Source organism: Dermochelys coriacea, chromosome 7 (assembly GCF_009764565.3).
Source record: "Dermochelys coriacea isolate rDerCor1 chromosome 7, rDerCor1.pri.v4, whole genome shotgun sequence".
In the NCBI taxonomy this organism is placed as follows: domain Eukaryota; kingdom Metazoa; phylum Chordata; order Testudines; family Dermochelyidae; genus Dermochelys; species Dermochelys coriacea.
The window spans coordinates 64636343-64662556 of record NC_050074.1 but is presented as its reverse complement, the minus strand read 5'-3'; the positions used below and the strand labels follow the sequence as shown (position 1 = coordinate 64662556).

At 40.4% G+C, this 26214-nt stretch overlaps 1 protein-coding gene across 1 annotated transcript in view; it reads left to right on the top strand.

Annotated features, from left to right (window-relative positions):
* Nucleotides 1-26214, top strand: part of KCNMA1 (potassium calcium-activated channel subfamily M alpha 1) — an 827350-nt gene that overhangs the window by 546847 nt on the left and 254289 nt on the right. The window contains 2 exon segments of the mRNA XM_038409287.2: nucleotides 719-812; nucleotides 2891-3002. Of these exon segments, the coding sequence (XP_038265215.1) occupies nucleotides 719-812; nucleotides 2891-3002 (206 nt within the window).

The window sequence follows — 26214 nt, the reverse complement described above, 5'->3', positions numbered from 1 at the left end:
ATATAATATGCTAGAATGTGCAATATCTGCTTGCACACACAAAGTTAATTAATTAACCTGCATGCAAAAATTAACCCTTAGAGTACTGCTTCAAATTCCACAATTTTGTTGTTGTTTTAATTTTACTAGTGGGCTATACTGCTTTCCTACTCAGATCATAGTACTGTACATAAAGTATGTAACTAGCCATGTAAAAAAAAATCTCTTTATGAAAACAAGGAATCCTATCAACACAAACTTCCCCCAGGTTGCTAATGGGTGATGTATTCATAAGCAACTAGAGTTTTTAAGGTTTTGACATTAATTTGAAATGTTTAATGTTTCAGTGTAATAGTGTGCCTGTTAGATTTAGTTCCTAAACTACTGAAGTTGTGTATCCAGTAAAAAGAAGTCAGTTCTTTAAGGGTTAATATGGAGTTAGGGGATCCCAAGGTATTCTCCTGCTTGTCTTTCCTTAAGATGTCTGCATGTTTCTTTTCAGGTAGTTACCTGAACATGTGAGCACTAGCAATGAATGAGTGACTAACTGAATGAATTAAATGTTCTTTTTGGAAATGCCTGCTTGTACTTTACAGGGGGATGGGAAAACAAAATGGTAGCTCCTACATTCAGGCCTTTATCAAAACAAAGCAGAGGGGAAAAGAAAAAAAATAGTTTTTGACATTTTCCACGCACTCTGATGCCACCAGTTTATTCAATTTCTTTTTCTTTCAAATAGCCCAATAGAATCCTGCCAGAATTTCTACAAAGATTTCACGTTACAGATAGACATGGCTTTCAACGTGTTCTTCCTACTCTACTTTGGCTTGCGTGTAAGTACCTTGAATTATGTTGTGTGGTTCAGGGTAGGGAATGCAATGATTGTATTCGGAGATTATTTGACAGCTGCCTCACTCTTCATTTGCAATTGATGCAAGAAATTAACGTGGTTTCTGAGACCTGTAAGTAAAGATTTTGGCTGATGGCTGAGAGCCTCTAAGTAACAATGGCAAGGGGACTGGGTAATGGGATTGCAATTGACAACCTAGACTATTGCCAATCTACTATCATCTGATTCTGCACAGTGGCCTGTGTGGAATTTGATCTCATTCCATTTCCCAATGGACTGATGTCTACATCACCAAAACTGCCCAACAACTGGCATTAAACACCCATCCTTCTTGGCAATCTCAGGCTGAGTGATTGAACTACCCTTGTGGTCCTCATCGTTTGCTCCAGTTTAAGTTTCAGGTTGGTGAGGTAGCATGGGGAAGTTCACTGATGCATCCTGTTTCTGCAAGTCTGTCAAGGTAGCACCTATCCGAAGTGCTAGGTTCTTAGAGAAAATTTTATTTTGAAAATGTATCATTGGTCACTTCTCCCCGCTTTCTTAAAACAAAGTCTCTTTAATGGGAATCAAGTTGGGCATCCTAAAATCACTAGTCATTTACAAAAAATATTTGGGACAATTGTACCCATAATGCATGCTGGGGTTTTTGGCTAAATTCAGGGGAATGGGCTAAGCGCTAGAAATTAACATTACTTGTTGCTAGCTGTGAAAGCAGAAGCAGTGGAAGTTTTCCAGGACTGCATGGCCGCTAATGCTGATGGGAGAACCTGAAAAGGTTTGAAGGTCTGCAAAATTGGGCTGGAAATCTTTTAAACATGCTGTGATGAGCTTTCCTTTGTATCCTGTTTGTGGTTCACACAGTATTTTTGTATTTTGGCATGTCTGCTTTTGTTTCTTCTCAGAACCTGGAAGTGCAGCAGTGTTTGAGAATAAAAAGTTAAGAAAAAGTTTACCAGCGTTTTAGGAACCAGTAAAAAATTTGGTTTGTGATTTGAACAAAAGGTCTGGGTTGGTTGTTTTTTTATCTGTTCAGTTTGATCTGGGCTAGATGCAGTCATTAGCCCTTTGATAACTAGATTAGAAAATATTGCAAATACTGAAATGATGTATTCTTCCTATATTCTGTATCACAAATACATAAGGGAATGTATGCCAAATACTAAGATGTGGTTATTTAAGGTTTTTAAAGGTGACCACTATACCATAAAGATATTCTGACTCCTTGTCAGAATAGATTCAATACACAGTACCTGTAAATTGCCAGCAACTACAAATTCAGAGGCGTCCTAATCTCTTCTTAGGTCTGTGACACATTTTGCACGCAGGGAATTTTGCATGCAGAGAAGACAAAACACAAATTTAAATGAATTACCAGATAGTCAGGCAATAAGGCATGATAGAGCTATGGTTTTCAAGAGCTAATCATGGCTTTAGGAGGCACAAAATATTGCCAAATACCTCACTGATGGCATGCAAACACTTGAAGCATGATAAGGATTACGCCAGGAGTTTATCCTGCTGCATTTATGGAATTTGTATGAGAGTTAATTATTTAAATGAATTATCTTCACCAAACTTTCACAGCATTTGTATTCAATACCATTATAGTAAAACCAGGGACTTTTGCAAACAGCAAACTCCATTTGAATGAAGTCTCATTTACAGTTTGACTTAACCCCGCCCCCATCCCTGTGACTTTTTATTAAAAAAAAAAAAGATTACCTGAATTAGTCTTGCTAAATGCTAAAATAATGATTTGTTGAATCTGTCTCCTTGCAGCAAGTCTGAGAACTCAATGCATATATGTTCTTCATTTCTCTACTTGATATATGGCCTCCCTTTGTTAATTTAGTGTTGCCAGTTAATGTTGTCAAGTAATAGTTTTATCCTCCTTTAAAACCCCGTCACAACTGATCAAGTTGTGATTGATCTGAGGATGCCAAATGTTGGTCCACTAACTCCTAAAGTAAAACAAGAACTTAATCTTTAGAAAGGAGAATATTGCACACAGATCTGTCAACATGCTTATAAATTGATTCTTTCCCCCTTTTCTTTTTCTAGTTCATTGCAGCCAATGACAAGCTGTGGTTTTGGCTGGAAGTTAACTCGGTAGTAGATTTCTTCACAGTCCCTCCAGTGTTTGTGTCAGTGTATTTAAACAGAAGTTGGCTTGGTAAGTAAATTGCTTTTTCATTTTAATCGCTGATATCAAAACACACACACCAGGCCCAGTTTGACAGAGCAGTTCTTCGTCCTGCACCCCACGTAAGTGAAGGAATGTAACAGATGTTGTCTTTGCGATCTCTCCATTTCAGCAGACAGGTGGGTTATATTGCATGGGACATTTACTAGGTCCATTTTGCTCTTGATACATGAATTCAGTTCCCTAAGAGAGGTTGCGAGACTGTGACACATTTGCATGGCAGTGAACATCAGCTTGAAAGGAGAAGCGTCTGAGATTAGGCTGCTTAAAAGGTAAGCTTGATTTAATTGTCACTGCTCACAACCTGGGCAGACAATCCAAAGCGTTCATTTATAGACCATCATTGCCATAAACAATCATTGATCTATACAATAATGAAATCGAAAACAGTTAAAACTTGAACTGATCTGGCCCAACTCTCTTGAACAATGGGAAAGATTCCGATGTTGTTGGTCTCACCTTTTGCTTAGGAAAGACGGTTGAGGGTGTGGAGAGAACAATAAGGTGTTGAGTGAAAACAGAGGGCACAAAATGAAGCTGAGCAGTCAGGGTTAAAAAGAAATACAGAGAAAGAATGGGGGAAAAAGCAGAGATGGCAAGAGAAATATTAATGGAATTAATGTGTGCCAACCTACTATTTGGAAGCTCTTCTATCCTTAATACAAAACACAGGCTTCCCCTTTAGTTCAAATAATGAAATACTTTTTCAGGCAAAGCTCCCAGTGAAATTAATGCAGTGATGGTTACCATTACTTTTAACAAATAATTCACAAATAATTCCCACTTTGCTGTGTGATAAACCACATGCATCAGGAGTTCATGTGTTTATAGAGAAGCTGAGTGACATGTACCCCATTGTTTTGGGTCATGGACGAGAACAAGATGGTTGTTTGAGGCCCACTCCACCAGTTGTTCGCCGTCTGCATCTGGCTCTGAGGAACCCCAGTAAGTGTGGTGGCTGTTGAATTCATCCACATACACAGCTGGGTGAGTGAGAGTGGGTAAGACTGGCTGTTCCCAGTTCGCACTTAGTGGTTATTTGCAACCTGGAAGTCAGCAACCTGAACGACGTCACAGTAGTTGGTCAGTGACAGTGGGGCAGCATCAGAGATGTCTGAGAGAATATATGTTGCTTGAATGTATTTAGCATGTGCAGTGTGACAGAGCAGATCAAATTAATTTATGGCCTCTTTATATATATATATATATATATATATATATATATATATATATGGGGTCTCTTGTAAATAGACAATGTCAACGCTGTGACGATGAGTGATTTAGCTGATTATATTGTGCTTGGATGCCAATGTTTAGTTGGAGAACTCTTAAAGCTGGATTAATGACTAGAAAGCCTGGGGACGGCACCACATCCAGGATGGCTGGAAAATTACCAGAATTCAGTGAATCCATTGAATTTGGTCTGCTAGGTTGTATCATTAGCTTCCCAGGGGTTAGCCAGGTACTGACGGGGGATGCAACATAATGTTGAGCCAATGCCCCCCAGTACAAAGGGATGATTGTTTTCACTATATGTTCTTGGGGGCAAGGAGAGCTTGATTTACTTGGGGTGCTACCACAATCTAAATAATAAATAGTAATATTAGAGAACTCACACACTTTCTACAGTTTTTAGAAACTAGTTTTGCTAAAGCAGACATCATTTTATAGGAAAAATAAGTTAAATACTGTATGTGACTCCTTCCCATTAGGTAAGGAGAATCGTCCCTGATCCAGGCAAAAGCATTCTCCCCCGATTGTTGTTTGCAGTCTCACTTTTGCCTGTTTCCTGGCTACATCTTTTTGAAGGCTCTCCTTCCTGTTGAGTGACAGAACTTGTGTGTGAAGTCAGCCTAGGGTTTGTGTATAATGTTCAATACTCTAATCCTTCACTCGGTCTTCTTTTGTCTTTTTTTTTTTTTTTTTTTTTTTTTTTTTTTTTTTTTTTTTTTTTTACTTTAGAGCAGAAGGGTCCTTAATGAAAGAGTTCACTGTGATTCATCAAAGTTTACTGCAGATCTATCATTTACAGCCATAACCTCAGCTCCTTAAATATTGTTCCTAGATGCTGTGATAAACAAATAATGTGCAAATCCAGCAATATGTGTTAATGATTAATTTTTGTTACCTTCCATCCTTTAGATCAGGGATGGGCAAACTTTTTGGCGAGAGGGCCACATTGGGGTTGCAAAACTGTATGGAGGGCCAGGTAGGGAAGGGTGTGCCTCCCCAAACAGCCTGGCCCCCGCCTCCTATCCGCCCCCTCACACTTCCTACCCCCCTCAAAACCTTGATCCATCCGACCCCCCCCCCCCACCAACCCTTGGGATCCCACCCCCTATCCAACCCCCCTGCCCCAGTCCCCTGACTGCCCTGACCTCATCCACCCCTCTGCCTCCGACAGGCCCCCAGGGACCCTATGCCTATCCAACTACCCTTGTTCCCCGTCCCCTGACCCCCCCCCCCCCCCGCAGAACCTCCACCCCATCCAACCGCCCCTTGCTCTCTGTCCCATGACTGTCCCTTTGGACTCCTGCCCCTTATCTAACTTCCCGGCACCAGCCCCCTTACCATTCCACTCATAGCAGTATGTCTGGCAGCAATGCCGCCCTGCTGGAGCTAGACACGCTGCTGCTCCACTTGGCAAGAATACGCAACCCCGCTGTCTAGAACACTGTCCGCATGGGGGCATGGCTGCAGGGGAGGGGCCGGGTGCTAGCCTCCCCAGCCGGGAGCTCAAGGGCCAGGCAGGACAGTTCCTCTGGCCGGATGTGGCCCACGGGCCATAGTTTTCCCACCTTTGCTTTAGATAGTTGGTTCTGCATAAGGAACCCAATTATGGTATAAACATCTTTTTTTCCTTTTGCCACAACAAAGCACTATTCCAATAGCCCTTTGCAACTTCCTGGTAGTGTAAAGGGACTATGATGCTGACATAAGCAGGCAGTGGAAGGATTCCCCCAGCACAGGAGAATTCCCAAGCCCTAGGTATAAAGGGTAGGATGTCGTAGAAGGGGAAGCATCCAGAATGCACTGTACACCGGTGTTTCCTGAACTGATCCCTGGCTTCCTTCAGGTTTGAATGCATAAAGGATGGCTTCAAGTCACCTTTGCCCTTCTTCATTCTACTCCAGCTGTACTGAGTGGACCTCTGGCACAGCAGAGGATCTCAGTTACCAGGTTAACTGATAAACTCAGTGACCCACTAGGGAATATTTCTATTATTTAAAAGTTAATCCAGGTTATACAAATGGAATGACATTCAGCATTTTATCACACCCTGATGTTCATCTCAACAATCCAAATGTGTTTTTTCCTCAGAGTGATGTTTCCATGGGCTGTAGGATTTTAAGATACAGATTAACAGAATTCCCTTATGTATAGGAGGTATACAGTAGGGCAGATTAATGTGGTCTGTTTCATTATTAATACATTGTATTTCCAGTTGATTTTGCTGCACTTTTGTGTCATTCAGCTGAGGTGAGCTCACCTGAGGTAAAGATACTGCTGGGATCAGATACGACTTCCTGCAAATATATGGTGCCATCTCCTTAATATCCCTAGAACTGGCCCAACTGGTTAAATAGGTTAATTGATGTCTCAACCCTGGTCTACAGTGGGGGGGGGGGAGGGAGATCGATCTAAGTTGCACAACTTCAGCTACGTGAACAACGTAGCTGAAGTCGATGTACTTAGATTGATTTACCATGGTGTCTTCACCGCGGTGAATCGACTGCTGCCGCTCCCCCATTGACTCTGCCTGCGCCTCTTGCAGCACTGGGGTACAGGAGTCAACGAGACAGAGCTTGGAGGTCAATTTATCGAGTATAGACTAGATGCAATAAATCGATCTCCGCTGGATCAATCACTGCACGCCAATCCGGTGGGTAGTGAAGATATACCCTAAATCTCTGTGAATGAGGCAAAGGGAAATAGACGGACCGACAGTATAATCCAATTAAAACAAAACAATAGAAACCAAACCCCTCTTAACTCAGGATTAAACTCTGTCTCCAGAGAAGTAAACATTCATAGCAAGAACTGAAATTTAGCCCATTACATCATGCATTGCCACAGTGATCAAGACTAAAAAAAAAAAAAGGACTCACATGATCTTAATGATCCTTAGCTTATTGTTCAGTTACAGTGGGAAGCCAGTTAGTTTCTTTCCTCCCCTCCAGTGGTCTAGAAATGCCACATTAATGGAGAAGCAGCATCAATAAAGGCTTTACTTTTTTAAAAACAATTTCTGGAAAACATTTCTAAAATACTTTTACTTTAGATGTGGCATCATCTATGGAAAATACTTGCAGGTGGGGGGTAGTGCACAAAATATTTATCAACACTCATTTGGAATGAACTGCATGACTCATGCAAAGTCATTTGTGAGCACTGATATCGCAAACGTATATCAATAAAACCTTTATCCTCACCACATCATCATGGATTCCTTCTCACTCTCTTCACCTCTAGTTCTCTTTCTGTCTGTCTTTCATGCTAGTTTATTTGCATTTAATTTTCTGATTGTTATTTTTGAAAGGAAAGTTGGAGTAAAGTGAAACACAGCGAAGAAAGAAGTTTTATCATATCTGGAGCCAATCAGTTTGAACAGTGTATAGGTTGGGTTTACTTTGTCAGTCAGTGGAGTTGTACCAGTTTTTACTAGGGGTTGATTTAACAATAATAAGATCACAAATATTCCTGTGTTTTCTTTAGGGAGGTTCACTTCTAGTTTTCATCTTAGAAAAGGAGACTCCTTTGCCATTTCTTCCATCCTCAGTTTTAGAAGCAGTCATACCTGTACTAGTACCTTCATGTGAACTGAGGTCATGCTTCATAAAATCCTCAATATTTCTAGCATAATGCTATATTAAAAAAATGATGATGGCAATAAAAGGGAAATTCTCTGTTCTAAGCACACACTTCTGTGGAGAGGAGAGTCTTCCCAAGGAAACAATGCCAACAAAAAGAACAGTTTGGGGTTTAAAAAAATCATTTTACAGATTATTTCAACCAAATGACTACAGTGCATTGTAGTGTATGTAGACTGTATTTCCAATTGTACTGAAGCTAGGTTGAGAATGAAATTGTTCTGTGAAAACAGTGACATCAATTGTAGAGGGCTGATTCTTCTTTAATAATTTACTCTCATTTTGAAACACACAAGAGTTGTGCTTTATCCAACACAGCTAAATTTTCAACCCTGAAATCCTCATTGCTTTGGATGGGCTTACAATGTGCTGAATTAAATAGCATTGTAAAAAAATGAATATATTCCAGTAATATGTTCAGCAGTGGTTTACGAAAATACCACACAGTATTTAATACTTCTACTTCATCCTCTGTGATAGGAAAACCACGTTAAATGTCTGAAATTGCCTTTCAATCATAAAACTATAGATGTTAGGAAAAAAGGAAGGTATTGATTTTAGTTGAAGTTTTGTGTCAGAATTAATTGCCCAGACAGGATAGTATTGATAGAGGTGGAGTAAGCAGATAAAAAGGAATCTAGCACCAGCTGTGGCAGTATCCGTATCTGAAGAACAGTCACAGTGAGACACCATTAGGACTGCCATCATTTTAAATAAAGCCTAAGCATTTTATTACTTTGATTTCTTCTCTGGTATTCTAGAATCATAGAAGTTAGAGATGGGAAGACCCATTAAATCATCCACTCCTTTTGCCTCCCAGTATGGGAGTGTTTTCTACAATGTGCCTTCTGGTACTAAAAGTTCCAAGTGCTGAAGACTATTTCACAACTTTAATATATTCTACTATTTTTCTTCATAGTCAACCTAAATTTCCCTTTCCCTAACTTAATTAAATTATTCCGAGCTATGTACATTACCCCTTTGGCCCAGCCATTGAATTGTCATTCCTCCTCTGGTGTTTAGACACCCTTCAGACATTCACAGATTGTTATTGTCCCCCTTAGCAGTAGTTTATCTTAGGTTTTTAAATCTTTTTTAATAAATCTAGTCAATCACTTGCTGCTGTTGACTGAATTCACCCAGAATTCAACACAGCCAATTTTTCTGCTGTTGTAAATTAAAACTCCAGTGAAGAAAATGTCTCAAGTGGAGCATTGTCAGTTGTTTGCAGGTATACCAGAGCTATATGGAGGGACTGTAACTTCCTTATTTCAAGAAGGAATACCTTTGCCTGTGTAGCCCAAAATTGCATTTTTGCTGCCATATTGAATGGGAAAATCTGTATCTGGAACTTGGCAAACAATTTCCAATGAACAATTTAAGTAGCAAAGTTACCCCTTTTCTGTTCATGTATTATCCACAAACAGACTTCAGTTGTTACTAATTTGTTCATTAGTTGCAATTATGGAATATATTTCATGCAAACAAATTTCAGCCTGTGGCTTGCTCACAGATTATTGCCTGTGAACTATTCCTTTGAGTATTTGCAATTTGTGCCACTTAAGTGATTACAAAAGCCATGTGGTTTTGCCTTTGATCCTTGAGTGCATCACTGAACCAAATATAAACAGTAGGAGGCCTTGGATAAATCACTTCTGACTGTTTGTGTGATCACAAAAGTGAGATGATTTGTAAAACTTTTTTCTGTCAAAAAAAATCGCTTCTGTGACTATGGCAGAAAGAGATCAAGAGTGCGTGCAAAGCAAGCATTAACAGGAAGATGTAAAATAAAGGGCGAAATTGTGATCAGACTTTGCACAGGAATTCAGTGGAGGCATGCAAGAAGCCTCTTTTTCACCTGTGCCAGGGCTGACCACAATAATATTTCCTGTAAGCAGTTCCTCCAGTGAACAAGTTGCTGAATCCCTGGACCAGCTCACAGAGCATCTGGGGTAGTAACTTGCATTAGAAAACTCGAGGGGCGATTATGCTGAGGGGAGGGGACTACAGCTTTGCACTGCTCCCTACATAAGATTGTATGTAATTTGCACCGTTTATCCTAAAATGACTGTGTATCAGGTGATCTGCAACAGGAGTGAGCACAATATGGTACGGATAGTGACTTGGTGACTTGTAAATAAAATAACTTCTTGAAGAATGGCTTTTCAGACCATTGATGCAGTAGGTTTGAAAGAGAGGTTACATTGTATGTACATAGCCACCTTTGAAAAATGAAGTAATTGTTGTTTTGTTTTCCCTGAATACCAAAAGTTATTTTACATTAGGGACTTATTTGCCTGCAGCATTTCAATTAAAATAAATAAAATAAACATTAACTTGTTTTTGAGTTAGCAATGTGGAGAGAAAAAAAGTGGTAAGAATAATTGTTCTGGGTGAGTTTGTGTGTGGGTGGGTTTTTTTTTTTTTTTGGAGAGGGGAGTGGTTTAGTTTTTGTGTATACCATAGTAACATCATCTGTGGTGGTTTTTTTAATTAACTAAATTTTTAAATAAAAGGCTGTTTTGAAACAATAGTTTTGAAAATATCAAAATAAAACTTGCAGACTTTTTTTTAAAAAAATAAAAAATCATTTTTTCACCAAAACCTTCACTGAATTCAACCCAAATTCACAAATTGTTTCAGTTGTCATAAAACTGCATTTTTGACAAACTGTCAAAACAATTTCACTCAGCTCGATGCATGTTTCTGTGTAAATTTTGCCAAGCAACAAGAGCCCATTCATGTTTTATATTTCCTTCCTGAGCACATTTTATAAATCTCAGAAAATATTGTTTTAGATGGGACTGTGACAGCACCTAAAATATTAGTGGCCAAATAAAATTGCAGTGATAATACGTGAAGAACTATGAGCTCCAAAATGTTTATTTTTGATCCGCTGGCCTAATAATCAGTTTCCTCCAGCTCCTGTTTCTGTAGCCTTACAAAAACTCACTTTCTTTTCATCATAAATTTGCTCTCATTTTTTAGTGCTTTTGTTGGTTAAGTATTGTGCATTTCTGCCATCTAGTGACCAAGAGGAGGATTGAAAACACTTCTGAAAACCATTGGTTTATGTCTTCCAAATAGATTCTACAACATTTGTAACACGTAACTCTAGAGAGCAGTTGTAATGTATCCAGTTTATTTGTTTATATTTTTAAAAGCATACTGCCAAGATATTTGGAGTCTCAAATTTAATTTCCTTAAGGGAAGTCCCATGTATTAGCCTTGGAGGGCCATACATCATATCTATGTACTATACCTTTCTCTCTTATATAGGCACAGCTGTTTGTGTACCTCAGACAGTTTCAAATAGTTACTGAAACTTTTATTGAAAGTCTTTCTGAATACCCTCCATATGCTGCAACTTGGAAATAGTATGGCATTGAAAGGAGTCTAATATCTCCATATTATATTGCAGACCATACTTTTCAGCTTTCCTAATATTTTTTTAATAGAAAAAGATACTTATGTTCCTTTAGGATATATGTGAATGTGACTAGACAAACATAGCTACAAATCAGAAATACAGATGCTTTCAGTTCTCTACCACTTCAGCTTGTCTTAAAAGAACAAATGCTCTACTTAAAAATATACTAGTGCCCAAATTCTTACATGTGCAATAAGAAAAAAAAATCTAACAAGGCACTAACTGAATTTCTAAAATTGAAATTGCAATTATATACCTAAATATGCAAATCATATTAAAATAATATATTGTGATTGATTGGAAAGAGGAGACTTGAGGAAATGAAGCGTGCAGTATGTATTGCAAAGTAGTTCAACAGCATATTTCATGTTTGTTTCTTTTTATGTCTTGGATATCTTTACGTACTGTGTGGTTTTAAGATAGAAGATATTTTGACATAATTAAAGTTTGAACTGATTTTTGGCATCTAACATAAAATTAAGTGAAATAGGTGTTTGAATACAATAATTGTCCAGATTTGAGCTGGAAGTGAAGCATCAATAATTAACTCTACTTTTGTGCCAAAATCTGTTATGCAGTAAAGGAGCAGGCATATGAAATGCAACCGAAGGATTTAAATCATGAAGTTGCTCTATATTAGCCTTGTAAGTATTGTTATTTTCCCCATGTCTCCAGGGAAATAAGTTAGCATATTATTATGAATTTGTAAGCCCAAAAAACAAGTGTTACTATTTGTCATAATGCTTTTAAGGAACACTTAAAAATTCTTCACAAAAGCAGAATAATAAGACCAAAACATTTTCTGCCTGTAAATACTGGTGCATATTATCATTGTCTTGTAATGTCTTTATCCTCCTCATTCTCAGGTCTCTGTATCTTGGGTGCATATTCTAATGGTTACAGAAGGAGACTGGAAGAAGGGACTCCTAGGTTCTGTTTTCCTAGAACTAAAATAGAATCCCTGTGGGAATTTTTGCAAGTAATTTAATTGCTTATGCCTCAGTTTCTACATTTTGTAAAATAATGCTATACAATTGGCAGGACCAGATTCTGTTCCTTCACTCACATTGAATAGTACCTTACTCAGGAGTATTTCTAATGAAATCAAAAGGACTTCTCTAGTACCGCTTGAAATAAGTAGCAGTAAAAGCAGATATTAAAGGCCAGATTCTTAATCAGCTGGGGCCTGATCCTCAGATGAAAAGTGTTTTGTGCCTTCTGTCTCTTCTCAAGTGTCTCTCTGTCTCTCCCATTGCAGTCTCACGTCTACAAAGCACTTACAGAGTACAATGTAGCTGGCTAATACAGATACACAGGTTGATAAGGACCTTGGGTCAAACCCTGGAAAATAGAACAAAGCCAAAGTAAATTGGCTTTGACCAAGAAAAATACACTTAATTATCACAGGACTAGGAAGCTGACTCTACAAGTAGTATGTCCACTTATTGGGAGTCTGCTACAGTCTCTATACAGGATTTTGGTGGTTCTTAGCCCTTCTGTGTGCAAAAATACAGGTGTCACACTACTGCTACACAACCTGACCAATATTTAGTCATACACAGACTTGTATGAAGAGCTGCCACATATTGGTGAACTGTAGATACAAGGGAATGTGGAGTCTATTTATGCAATTGCTCTGCTACATTGTCTTCCAGTGCAGTAGCAATGTAAGTCTCTTGCAGCATTTTGCCTTCATGTACTTGCTCGAGTGTGTTCCAGGTAGAGCTGTATTTGCAGGCTTTAAAACTCATTGCAGAGAAGTTTTCAATTATTATTACAATATTAATAGCAAAACATTAATATTACCATGAAAGCTAGTTTGCTTTAGCTCTTAAGAGCATCAAACTTTTTGTACACACAAAACATACTTGCTTAGTTTTTTCCATCTAGTTTGGGAGTGTTTTGGATGCAAAATTTTGCCACAATAATCTTTATTCAAACTTGTAAAATGAGTGTATTTAGCTACAAGAGTGATAGCTTAGCCAGTACACTACATGGGACAAAGACACTAAGGAAGCATTTATAAAAGGGGAACTATGGATGGAACGATATAAAGGTGGGATGGGGTGAAGACAATAACTATGTGGTTCTGCTGCCTTAGTTTGTAGCATCCAGCTCCTTGTGAGTGTGAGAAGGACTAGGAACAGTGCCAAGCTGATGTTGAGGCTGAGGAAGTTGTCATTGTTTTAATTATAAGCTAATGTTTACAATGATGCAGCACTGTCTGTTTTTTAACCTTGAAGGCACAACAATAATGACCAGTTTTAACCAAAAAAGTACGTCTTTAGGCCTTAAAAATCTGACAGCTTATGCTTCAATAATTTTTACACGTGGAAATGACTTTCAGCTGCCCTTTGAACTCATCAGCCTTAGCTCTTTACATATTTCACAGTGTGTAACTTCACAGCATAGAGATCCTCCTCCTCACGTCTAAGCCCTGGAACAAATGCTTGTTGACGCAAGTGGATCTCTCATTAATTCAGCAGCAGTTACCTATGGAATTCTCAAGAGTGCTTTGTGTTGTGGGGTTTGGTTTATGTGACATTAAGAAGGGATGCAAAATGCAGCTGAGTCATTTAAAAATATTTTTTTAAATTTTCTGAGAATAAATTAATCATAAATCAATCCCTGGTGAGACTTAAAAGGCTATAAAAACATGCACAGAGAGCTTGGCATTGCCTAAAGAGGAGCTTTAGTAGATCCCGGTATTCGTGAGAGGAGGAAGATTGCACCTAGAGGAGATTGCTGAGTAAACCTCAGAGGGCTCTGAGCTTGTATTTAACTAAGCTCTGACGCTTATAGCAACCCAATCACTCCTTTCTCTCAATTTGACCTTTTGGCATTTCCTCATTTCAGCCCTTTCTAGACACAAGCTTCCAAATGCAACAGGCTCTTGCTGCCCTGTGCTCAGAACAAATTCCTGTACTCCTTCTCTTCCTTCTCACATGCACATACCTGGCAATCTACCAGCACTCGTATTACACTCTCTCCCTAGTGAGTAGGTTCCACAATCACTCCTTTTCTTCATCCTGGCTCTGTGACCCCACCTGACAGGCTCCTTCCAGCCCTCCCTATCTCTGCAATAAAGAGATTATTTCCTAGCACCCCAGAGCCCTCCTTCCCATGCCCCTAAACAGGATCTCTGCAATCCTTTCTGCCTTACTTTGGTCACCACTCCCCCTTGAAACCCAACATCAGGCTTTCAGGTTTACATGAAACTCTTGCTCACTGCCCTATACATACACACCCATAAGCATTGATTCTTCTTCTTAAAAGGTAAATAAAGTTTCTTTGGCCATGAGTTGTGGTAGCCTTTCTACTGGAGCTTGACAAGTACTTTCAAATTTTGCATACTGTAGAGTTTCCTCAGTAAACATTAGAGTTTCAAAGGGCATGTTGTGATAATTGGACCTTCAAATTTACCCAAATTCTGAGCTCAAATGTAAAAAGTACATGAAGGTTCATAACCTATAATAACAAATGTTGATGGCAAAAGGCAGTGATGAGCTGCCAAAATCTTAACAACGGGTTCCCTCCTCACCCCACGAGGGGGTCGTTGCCCATACCCACCCCCCGGGACTCCTGCCCCATCCAACCCCCCCACCCGCGTTCCTTGATGCCTCCCCCCAGAACCCCTGCCCCATTCATCCCTCTCCCCTGTCCCCTGACTGCCAGAGGGTCTCGTGGGCCACCGTAGTGGGTGCCCACCCCACCCCTAAGAGCCAGAGGCACCTGCTGGGGGGCGACGTGGGGAGACCCGGAGGTGCTTACCTGGGGCAGCTCCCAAGAAGCATTCGGCAGGTCCCTCTGGCTCCTGGGGTGGGGGAGTGTAGCTGGGGGGGGAGCAGGGTGAGCAGCCACTCCCCCACTGATCCCCTTAGGCGCTGACTCCCTGTGTGCTCCGGGGCTGGAGCACCCACGGGGAAAATTTGCAGAGCACCCCACGTCCGGCCCCAGATCACCTCACCTCCACTCCGCTTCCTCTGTTGAATGCACCACCTCTACCTCCTCCCTTGAACGCACCACCCAGCTCTGTTTCTCCGCGCCCTCCTCCCCCTGCTTCCCGCAAATCAGCTGTTCGGTGGGAAGCCGGGGAGGACTGAGAAGCAGGCTGCGGCTTCCCACTCAGGCTGAGGGTGGTGGAGGTGAGCTGGGGGGGGGAGTGGTTCCCCTGCGTGCCCCCCCGGGTTACCTGCTGTGGTGCGGGCGGCCCTCCTCGCGCCCCCCTGCCCGAGCTCACCTCCGCCTCCCTGGGTCTGAGCAGGAAGCCGCTGCTTGCTTTTCAGCCTGCCCCGGCTTCCAGCCGAACAGCTGATTCACGGGAAGCCTGGAGTGGGGGGCGGAGAACCAGAGCAGGGCGGCACGTTCAGGGGAGGAGGCGGAGCAGAGGTGAGGTGAGCTGGGCCCAGATGTGGGGCGGGGAGCTGACGGTGGGTGCTCTGCACCCACCAAATTTTCCCCTTGGGTGCTCCAGGGCTGGAGCACCCATGGAGTTGGTGCCTAAGATGCCACTTTTGTCTGGTTAAATTTAGAAGCCTTTTTAGAGAACAACCAGTTCTAAAAGGGCTTCTACATTTAACAACCGGTTCTAGCGAACCGGTGCGAACCGGCTACTGCTCACCACTGGCAAAAGATATAAAAGGGAGACATTGAATTAGTCCAAACAAAAAGGTCTATGGAGGTAACTCAAGGACTATGTTAAAATCATTCTCAGTCAGCAAGAAAAGTGTGGAACCAGAAAGTAGGAGGAAAGATAGGAAGTATGGCAAGAGACCACCCTGGCTTGATAAGGAGATCTTCAATGATCTGAAACTCAGAAAAGAGTCATAGAAAAAGTGGAAACTAGGTCAAATTAGAGAGGATGAATATAAACAAATAACACAAGTATGTAGGGACATAAGACCAAGGACAGGGTAGGCCCGTTACTCCATGAAGGGGGAAAAAACAATAACAGAAAATGTGGAAATGGCAGAGGTGCTTAATGACTTCTTTGTTTCAGTTTTCACCAAGAAGGTTGGTAGTGATTGGAAATCTAACATAGTGAATGCCAGTGCAAATGGGTAGGATAAGAGGCTAAAATGGGGAAGAACAAATTAAAAATGACTTAGACAAGTTACAGAGGGGTACCCGTGTTAGTAAAAACAATGAGGAATCCTTGTGTCACCCTAGAGACTAACAAATTTATTTGGGCATAACCTTTCGTGGGATATAAACCACTTCATCAGATGCATGGAGTAGAAAATACAGTAAGCAGGTATAAATATACAGCACATGAAAAAAAGAAACAGATTGACAGAGCCAGAAGGGTACCCAGAAGTTACCTATTACAGGACAGGCCCAACAAAGAAAGTAACAGAACACCACTAGCCATTAGCTACAGCCCCCAATTAAAACCTCTCCAGCGCATTATCAAGGATATACAACGTATCCTGAAAGACGATCCCTCACTCTCACAGACCTTGGGAGACAGGCCAGTCTTCGCTTAAAGATAGCCCCCCAAATACTGATTGAAGCAAATACTCACCAGCAACTACACACCACACAACAGAAACACTAACTCAGGAACCAACCCCTGCAACAAACCCTGTTGCCAACTCTGTCCACATATCTACTCAAGGGACACCATCACAGGACTCAACCACATCAGCCACGCCATCAGGGCTTGTTCACCTACACATCTACCAATGTGATATAGTCTATCATGTGCCAGCAGTGCCCGTTTGCCATGTACATTGGACAAACTGGACAGTCTCTCTGCAAAAGAATAAATGGACACAAATCAGACATCAAGAATTGTAACATTCAAAAACCAGTAGGAGAGCACTTGAATCTCCCTGGATGCTCAATAACAGACTTAAAAGTGGCCATTCTTCAGCAAAAAAACACTTCAACAAGAAACTGCAGAACTGGAATTAATTTGCAAACTTGACACCATCAAATTAGGCCTGAATTAAGACTGGGAGTGGCTGGGTCACTACAAAAAAATAATTTTTCCTTTGTTGATATTCACCCCTTCTTATCAACTGTTGGGAATTGGCCTCATTAGCACTGACCCCCCACTTGGTAAGGCAACTCCCATCTTTTCATGTGCTGTATATTTACACAAGGACTCCTCATTGTTTAGACAAGTTAGATGTCTTCAAGTCACCAGGGCCTGATGGCCTGCATCCTAGAATACTCGAGGAGCTGACTGAGTAGATATCTGAGCCATTAGTGATTATCTCTGAAAAGTCATGGAAGACAGGAAAGATTCTAGAAGACTGGAAAAGGGAAAATATAGTGCCAATCTATAAAAAGGGAAATAAGGACAAGCCAGGGAATTATAGATTAGTCAGCTTAACTTCTGTACCCAGAAAGATAATGAAGCAAATAATTAAGCAATCAGTTTGCAAACATCTGGAAGATAATAAGGTGATAAGTAACAGTCAGCATAGATTTGTCAAGAACAAATCATGTCAAACCAACTTCTTCTACTGGAAATTTTTTTTAACAGGGGCATGTGTCTAAATCTGGAATGGCTTGTCAGTTTGACCACATCCATGTGCCTTTTTATTTGCTATCCATGACCAGCTGTGAAGTTTGTATTGTTTAGTTTTTGGTTTTTCATGTGACTATGGAGAGTGGATGTTCTTTATGACAACCCCCGTTTTCACATGGGCACATATGTGTGAACAAGAATATTTGCTATTCTTTATTCTTCTTCTTTGTGCATCATTCATCACGTTCTTGCTTAAACATTTTCTGTTACTCAGTCATTGAGCGTAAACAAAGCAATGTGACTTTGGTGACTAAACATGCACCACAAATAGCTCACAACAACCCAGAGGTTGAAAATTGTTTGCCTAAAGTATTCAGTGCATACTTAGGAATTACATTCGTAGAAATCATATTTGATTCACAAAGAGAAAAGGGGCTACATTTACATAATACATTCAAAATGAATAATTCAACCAGCTCTCCTCCTGATGAAGGCGTTACTAGACTTTCAGCCCTTATATGAGGGTGTTCCTTGCACACTGTTCTAAGTGTACTATTCTTGAGGGGTTTGGGAAGTGGTATATGGGAATGGCACAGCTCTCTGTGTCTGCTGGAACCATTGGAGTTAGTGGTTTCAGTTGAGTTAAGTCTTTAAACTGTCTTGGAGAAGGGCCCAGTATACAGTTCTGTTCTACCCTCATTGGATCTCTGTGTACAGAGGGGTTTTTTCACACAGAAGAAGGAATTCATTATTATTTCTGTGAACCATTTATATCACTGGCCTTGGGAGATTATTAACAGAAATAAATATGAGACAAGATTAGAGAGTATTAAATGAATTTTATTTTTTTAAATGTTATGTAATGATATAAGCCATTAAAGTGAAGGCAATAGATACATATCGTTATGAAACAGATGAACAACCCATATGAATCCTTTTGGTGAGTCTTTAAGCTTCTTTTTCAATTTTTTCTTAAAATACAGCTCAAACATATGGCTTTAGCAGAAGTCAAAAAGCAAAACACAACTACAGGTCCACAACTTCAGTGTTTCAGGATATATTGGGGTGTCATCAAGAGTATGAATTGCCTGGTAATAGGAGTGGGGCAGAATATATATTTCTGTAGAAGTTCTGACCATATTTTATTTGAAAATAAGAAATAAAATAGACAAGTCTGCATTGAACAGCAAGTGTAAAATGTTACATAGGGGCTTCTGGCAACATCAGAATTCACTGGCGCTTTGCTCAAATGGTTTATGATGACACCAGAAATCTTTTGATGGAATTATAGCCCTGTAATTCAGTTGTGTTACATTTATTCTGCAGAACTGTATAATTTTATGTACCAAGCCAATCAGTTTAAAAAAACAATTTTTTTTAAAGCAGAAGGGCTGTAAAAGTGTATGGCTTTTTGAAAATCTCATCCCTGGTAATATATTCAGAAAGAGGCCCAGCTGAGTGAAGGCCTGGCCAAAAGAAGATGAATGTTGGGAGAGATTCTAGTTTGGATTATTTGATAGAGTTGTTGCCTTTGACTCGAGGGGAATATCGGTTTGAGATTCTCACTCACATGACAAGTCCGAACTGAAAACAGGATTTAGTTAGCTCCAGTGTTTAGCTATCCACTTACAGGACATCAATCCCATCAGGGTTGGGTGACAAGGACGATTTCTCTTATTTCTGTCAACTCAGATGTCAGTCTGATCAAAAACGTAACCCTTCCTGTGCAGCTGTGGAGCATGCCAGAAGTGGCAAGAATAGTATGATTTACAATGCTTGAGTGGGGATGAGATACAGGATTTCTGGAGCCTATCAGGTTTGGAGGTGGTGCAGAGGGGGGATTGGAAAGGAATTGTGTTGTTGGTTAGTACTATGTAGATCTGCTGGTCATTGCCTTCTGTGAGACAAGGGCACAGCTGTCATGAGGCTTATTGCAATAGTGATTGTACAGCAACTCTGATGCTGCTCCATTTCTGGGAAATGCCTTCCCGCTCTTTCCTGTGAAACTCCTGTGAATCAAGCCTGGCTTGGGGTAGGACTTGGGCCTTCTGCACTAATTAATTATTTAAAATGTCTGGGCCCAATAAAATACCTTTGTTTCTAGCTTGTGTTTTCCAGCACTTTCCCCACCATTTTTGTTCATGATCTATGATAACTGTTTGAAACAATGGTGTCTCCTTTCTTCACCCTCTCAATCTTGCAGTGAGGACATATTGCTGAGTTTGTAACATCTCAGTTCTTGCTGTCAACAACAGCCTGTGACGCCACAGGCTTAGAATGATGATCTGCCCTCTAGAGAAGCAAAATGCATAGTGGAGTGGTCTCATTCCAACTAAAGTCTCTCAAAACTGAACAGGGAATCAGGGAATTCAGGCAGTTACTAACAAAGTCACTCCTGAATAAACATGATTTTCTCACTTTTGCCCCAGTATGGCAATTGCTTCTAAAAAGTGATGATCACAGTACAGCAAATACCAATATATCACCTTCTGGGATACAATCCAGACTAGTGAGGGGCTGAGTCACCACCAGCCCGGCAACCTTGGGTGTCTCACAATGCCTAACTGATGTAGGTTCCAACCTGGACTGCTCACAAACAGCCAAAGAGGATGCAGATCACTCCCTGAATGTCTGTGTATAGCTGCAGCCTGTCAGCAATACACCAGTCAACATTCTGGCTTCCACCAGCTTTGGTGACTACTTGCAAGGTGACCCCAACATACTCCCAGACCTGGACTTTCCCCACAAAGTGTGGTCTGCACTGTGCAGCCCTCTCCTGGACAGTTCAGATATTATAGGTCCATTGCCCCTGTACTGGGTCAATATGCAACAGTTCGCTACATTAATGAGAGTTACCAAACAATTCAGTTTAACCACAGCACTGGATTAGTTTTGATTAAAGAATAAAACAAGTTTATTTAACTACAAAGAGATTTTAAGTGAGTACGAGTGCAAAGTATTAAAGTCAGAAATGATTACAAGAGAAATAAAGATAAAACCCTTTATAGTAGCTAAAATTTAACAAACTAGACTTGGTTCAAGGTAAAATCCTTACCTCGTGTTCCCATCAATATTGCTGACCAAATTCTCAAGTCAGGATCTGCCCCAAAATCCAAAGCGCAGTTTCCTTTGTTTTTTTTAGGTGAAAGAGGTAAAGACTGACTGAGATTTTTGCCCCTCACTTTTCGAGTCCAGTCCACCTTTGAAGGGGATTCTTCTGAGGATTACCCCTCAAAGCAAAGTTTATTCAATCAATAAAGGTGGCAATGTGGAGTCTAGGGGTGAAGGTGCTGCTATATGCTTTCTTCTACGCTGTGTATGCTGACATGCAGATTTGCCTTGTCTCCCTCTGGCTGTCTCAAGGGCCTTGTTTACTACTTATATGCAAATTGAGGTAAATGCACATTCCTTTGTTTAAGATACACCTGCTTAACCACTCTTGCCTAATAAGGGCTACATTTCACCATGATATTATTGACCAGCGAGTTACTAGTTTTCAAATAAGTCACAAGACATATTTTGTACAAAAATTATTACAGTAATGTATAGGGTGTGAATATAGGAGTGCATTCAGTCACGCAACTTTACTGTGACTTACAGATGCAAAGCTCCTCTCAGGATCAGACCCTGAGACTGCGTATTCTCCTTCTGGGAAACCCTCTTTCTCCACCAAATAGTGATTTATTCATAGCTCTTTGAGCTGACTCAAGAAATAGTTTTTGTTTTCTCCTTATATGATCTGCCACTTGTTTCACCAGTTCTCTGAGTTGCCTAGGACTTAAAATGTCCAGATTCATTCTCATTATGCAGGGTTGGTACTCCTGACTGAAAGCTGGCCTCTGGGCATGCAGCATTAGTTAATCCTGGCATTACCTTCAGTTCAGCGTCTGGTTTAATACTGTCTGAAGTTTTAAATAATAAAACAAAAACACATTGGAGAAACTATGTATGTCAAATCCACAAATGAAAGGACAGTTCTCTGCTTCACTGAGCCTTCCTTGAAGTTATTGGCTTTTTGGAAACAGTTTGTACTGCACCTGACAGGTTGCCAGGAAGCCACTGCCATTAAAGCTAATGATGCTTAGAGGGCAGTGTTTGCTTTCTCTTTACATCTCCATGCTCTTGGATCTTCCCACTGCCTTCCTGTCTTTCCAAGCCTCTTCTGTGAAGGGAGCTTTTTAATATGGAGCTCTGTTAAATCAGCTGCAGTGAAGTTTCAGAATTCATTCTTTTCAGTTATGTGTTTGATGCTTTCTTTTGATCAAGTCAGTGCAGTTTCTTAGCAGATTCTAAGTAAAAATACATTAATTAAAGTGAATGCTTTCCATTCTGTAAGTCTCTTTGACCTGCTGTTTATGCAGGGATGAAAATAAAAAATTTTGGCATTCATGGTGAGTTGAGATTCAAACTCTCCAAATCTGTCTTGTGTGCACAATTGGACAGGAAATTGCCCACAAATAGGCTTCCTTTTGAAATCTCTCTAGCTTCCACGGCAGGTCTGGCCAGAAATATTGCAAGGGCACCCTTCTTAACTATCTCACCTGCTCCATCTATTGCCCGCCAGAATGTAGAAGTAAATAGGGGCTGGTCAAAATGAATTGACACTGCTAATAATAAGTTAACTAAACATTTCAAGAATGCTTGTTTGTAAATGAGCAAAATTTCAGAGTGGGCTTGGTTTTTATTTTTCTAATCCACTTTGCCCTCTCTGGCAACTGATCTTTCATATTGTGTTGCTCTCAGCTGTCTTAGGGTGTCTTTGTAAACCAATTAAGAGAAAGAAATTGCAAATGGAAATATTTGGGTACAGGTTTGACATTCCAAACAGTAGAGGGCAGTTTGTGCAACGTTTGCCTCCAAAAGGCAAACAGTACTGTTGGTAGTAATATTTCAGCACCACTGTATCAGTGTGTCTTACGCCATGTCCTGGGTTTCTGTATTCGTGAAGGTGGTACTTCCAAAAATTATGATCTGCATACTCAAGAATATAGGGATGCCCCTCACAAGCAAATAGTGTGGGGAGCAATTCATTTGCTGTGCTATAGTTTGAATCCAGGAGATACTGCAATCTTCCAGCAGTTACATCTGACATCTGGATTGACCTCCCAGTTATATTGTTGCTTGACATACTTAGCATCATGGAGGCAGATTATCTCATTGTCTTCCCAATTGCTGGTGGTGTTTTTCTGATCTACTCCTGGAGATTGCCTAGAACATTTCCCATCAAAGCCTTGTGTGCGTACGTGCACGTATGTGTATGTGTGCTCCAATTCAGAGATGTTCCAGTTCCTCCTCTTTTGATGTGCTGCTGATAGCCACTGTCATGTTTCCCACCTATCATCATTGCAGGCCAACACAAAATCATGGTGGTGTGACGTGTCATGTGCCTGAAAATGCAACGTCATCTTGTGCTGCTGAGCTACACATACACTTTTGCTACAACACAGTGGGAAAGGCCTTTTTATCACTACAAGTTAGTCATAATTCCAGGTTTCAGAGTAGCAGCCGTATTAGTGTGTATTCACAAAAAGAAAAGGAGTACTTGTGGCACCTTAGAGACTAACACTTATTTGAGCATAAGGTTTCGTGAGCTACAGTTCATTTCATCGGATGCATCCGATGAAGTGATCTGTAGCTTACGAAAGCTTATGCTCAAATAAATGTTAGTCTCGAAGGTGCCACAAGTACGCCTTTTCTTTTTTCATAGTTCCAGGTGACTGCGCCAGGCATTTACACTGATTACTGCAGTCAGAGTGGATATTATTTTCATTTTAGATCAGTTTTACCTAATTCTGAGGCTGGGATACTTTTATATAATATCTTCTTCTCTGGGATTGTCAGTGACATTCAGGGATTTAATGTGTCTGCTGCATTATTTTGAGAAATAATCACAATATATTTGAATGGATTTTCATGCTTCCTCCTTATACAACCTTCATGTTAATTCTTCCTCTTTCTGAATCTAGTCTTTGTAACCCTTTCACAGTGAGGTTCCAGCTCCCATAGCAGCTATTTCAATTCTGAATTCTCTTGGTATGTTTGGAAATGAAATGTAATTGCTGTAGGTAAATAATGTTAGCAAGAAGTTTATGCTAATGATGACTCTTAAAAAGCTTTGAATTGGAAAGGTTACGTTGGCTTGGAATGGTATATTGACAGTCACATTTCAGTGATGAAGTGTGACAAATGAGGATCATTTAGTTGAGTTACCATGCATAAGAAAATAAAAAGTCAAAAGTGGATAATTTGTGAATGGAATGACACTGTTCCAGTTCTTATTTCTTCTTTGCTGTTATCACTGAGTTCAAACTCTGCTGCTTGGTCTCTTCTTCCTTCCTACCCTATGGAAGCCCCACTCCAAGTAAGCTGCAGTGCATGGGCTCCTCAAAAGTGAGGAGAGTTAAGAGGACGAAAGGGAGTCAGCCAGGCTCTTCTGGATTCTCTCCCACTTATCTCAGCTTTTGGAAACCCCTTTACTTGGAATGGTAGTGGAGAGGACCTGGAAAATGCTTCGGAAGGAGTTGTGTTGCCAGGGGCTGGCAGGCAAGACAATAGGAAAGGGCATCTTCCCTTTTACAGATACACACAACTTAGGGGTGGAGCATCTTTGGATAGACATATACCATTTTAAGGGCCTAGCTAGTGATCCATCTGGGTGGCAGTTGATATGCAAAGAGGCTCTATCCGTTAGGATTTGTGATGATGATCATGATGCGAGTTAAAGGCAACTAATAATGGGAAACACCTTTTCTCCTAAGTTTTTTCCACCAAATGCATCCAATGAAGTGAGCTGTAGCTCACGAAAGCTTATGCTCTAATAAATTTGTTAGTCTCTAAGGTGCCACAAGTACTCCTTTTCTTTTTGCGAATACAGACTAACACGGCTGCTACTCTGAAACCTCTCCTAAGACACTGGTTCAAATCCAGCCAAGTAATGAGTGGAAGTCGTTGCCATCAATTAACAGTTTGGTAGTTTAACTGAAATAAACTGATAGTCTAGTCTAGTATCTAATGGCTATATATGTCCACATCACAAAATCCACAACATCTTTGTGGAAGTCTCAGCAAGAGGTGAATGGTTCCTCCAAAACAGTGCAGAGACATGGAACCTTGCACTGATGCTCCCTATGCTGGAATTATTCTACATTGGGGGGTTTAAATCCTGGATTGGCTCCCTCCAAATCACGAATCCTTTAATGATAAATTTAAGTATGTAACAAAATCCAGGCAAAGGGGGAGATTTGTGTGTGTTTGCTGGCTTGTAGAAGACTAGGAAGAGCTTATGATTGCATGGTGCCCAGGTTCACTTTTTAAAAACATTTGTGTCACAGCAAGCAGTGAAAACAGTATGTTGTATTGCCTTCTTTGGAGAGTATGGCCTGGATCTGTCCTTGATCTGACACTTGGCATGAGATATTCTGTCTCATGTGACACTAAGATTTTATACCATGAAACATAGATCATTCCTTGTGGTGAATGAATGTGCATCCCTTCTTGGTGACAAATCATTTCTAAAGTGTTTGGCACATGTTTGTTCAGAATACTATAAATTCTTACTGCTCTTGCTAGATATCCCATCTTATAGCAGATCAGTTTTTATCACCCACGCTATACAAATCTATATCAACCATCTTGAATATCTCTTTGAAACAGCTACTTATAGGCATTTCAGAACTGAACTGAAGTTCTTGGCCAGCATATATAACCTTTTACAAATTGAAAACAATGGAATTATTTTGACTCCTTTTCACTTCTTATTTTATAGCATATCCGTCTCTCTCTTGGCACTTGTGATCCATGCCCTGCGAGTCACAAGAGCAAAGAAAATGCCACTGTGGATCTTCTTTAAAACAGCACCCTGCAGCATGAGTCAGGCTTTGAGTCTGGTCTTTGTCCTTCTTTTGCCGTTGTCCTTGTCATTCTGTCCTACCCCATGGTTACAACCTTTCTTAATAGTATAGTCCTGTATTAGGGTAATTTGTTCCTGGTGAATGCCAAGGAAAATTACAAAACATGCTGACTTGTGACTTCTCTGTGAAGTTAAATTACATCATAATGCGTTTTAATGAGTACATTTAAAAAAAAAACTTCTCACCCCCACCTCTCTACAAGGTTAGCTTACTGAAATGTAACATCTCCTTTCAAGTGCCAGCTTGATCATAGTAGGATCATTAAGAAACTGTGCATCTTAAGTTTATTGCTCTGGAAGCAAAGCATTTAATGGAATTTTGTATAGTCAGAAATACAGCATCAAAAGAGGACCACAAAACTGTAAAATAAACAAAATTACAAGGAATCAATACATCCCCTTTTCCTCCACTATGTTCCTGTTTCAATGGGGGTGCATATCTCAACTTTTTTTCTTTGTCAAGCTTTCTCTCACCTCATCTGAAAGATCGCACT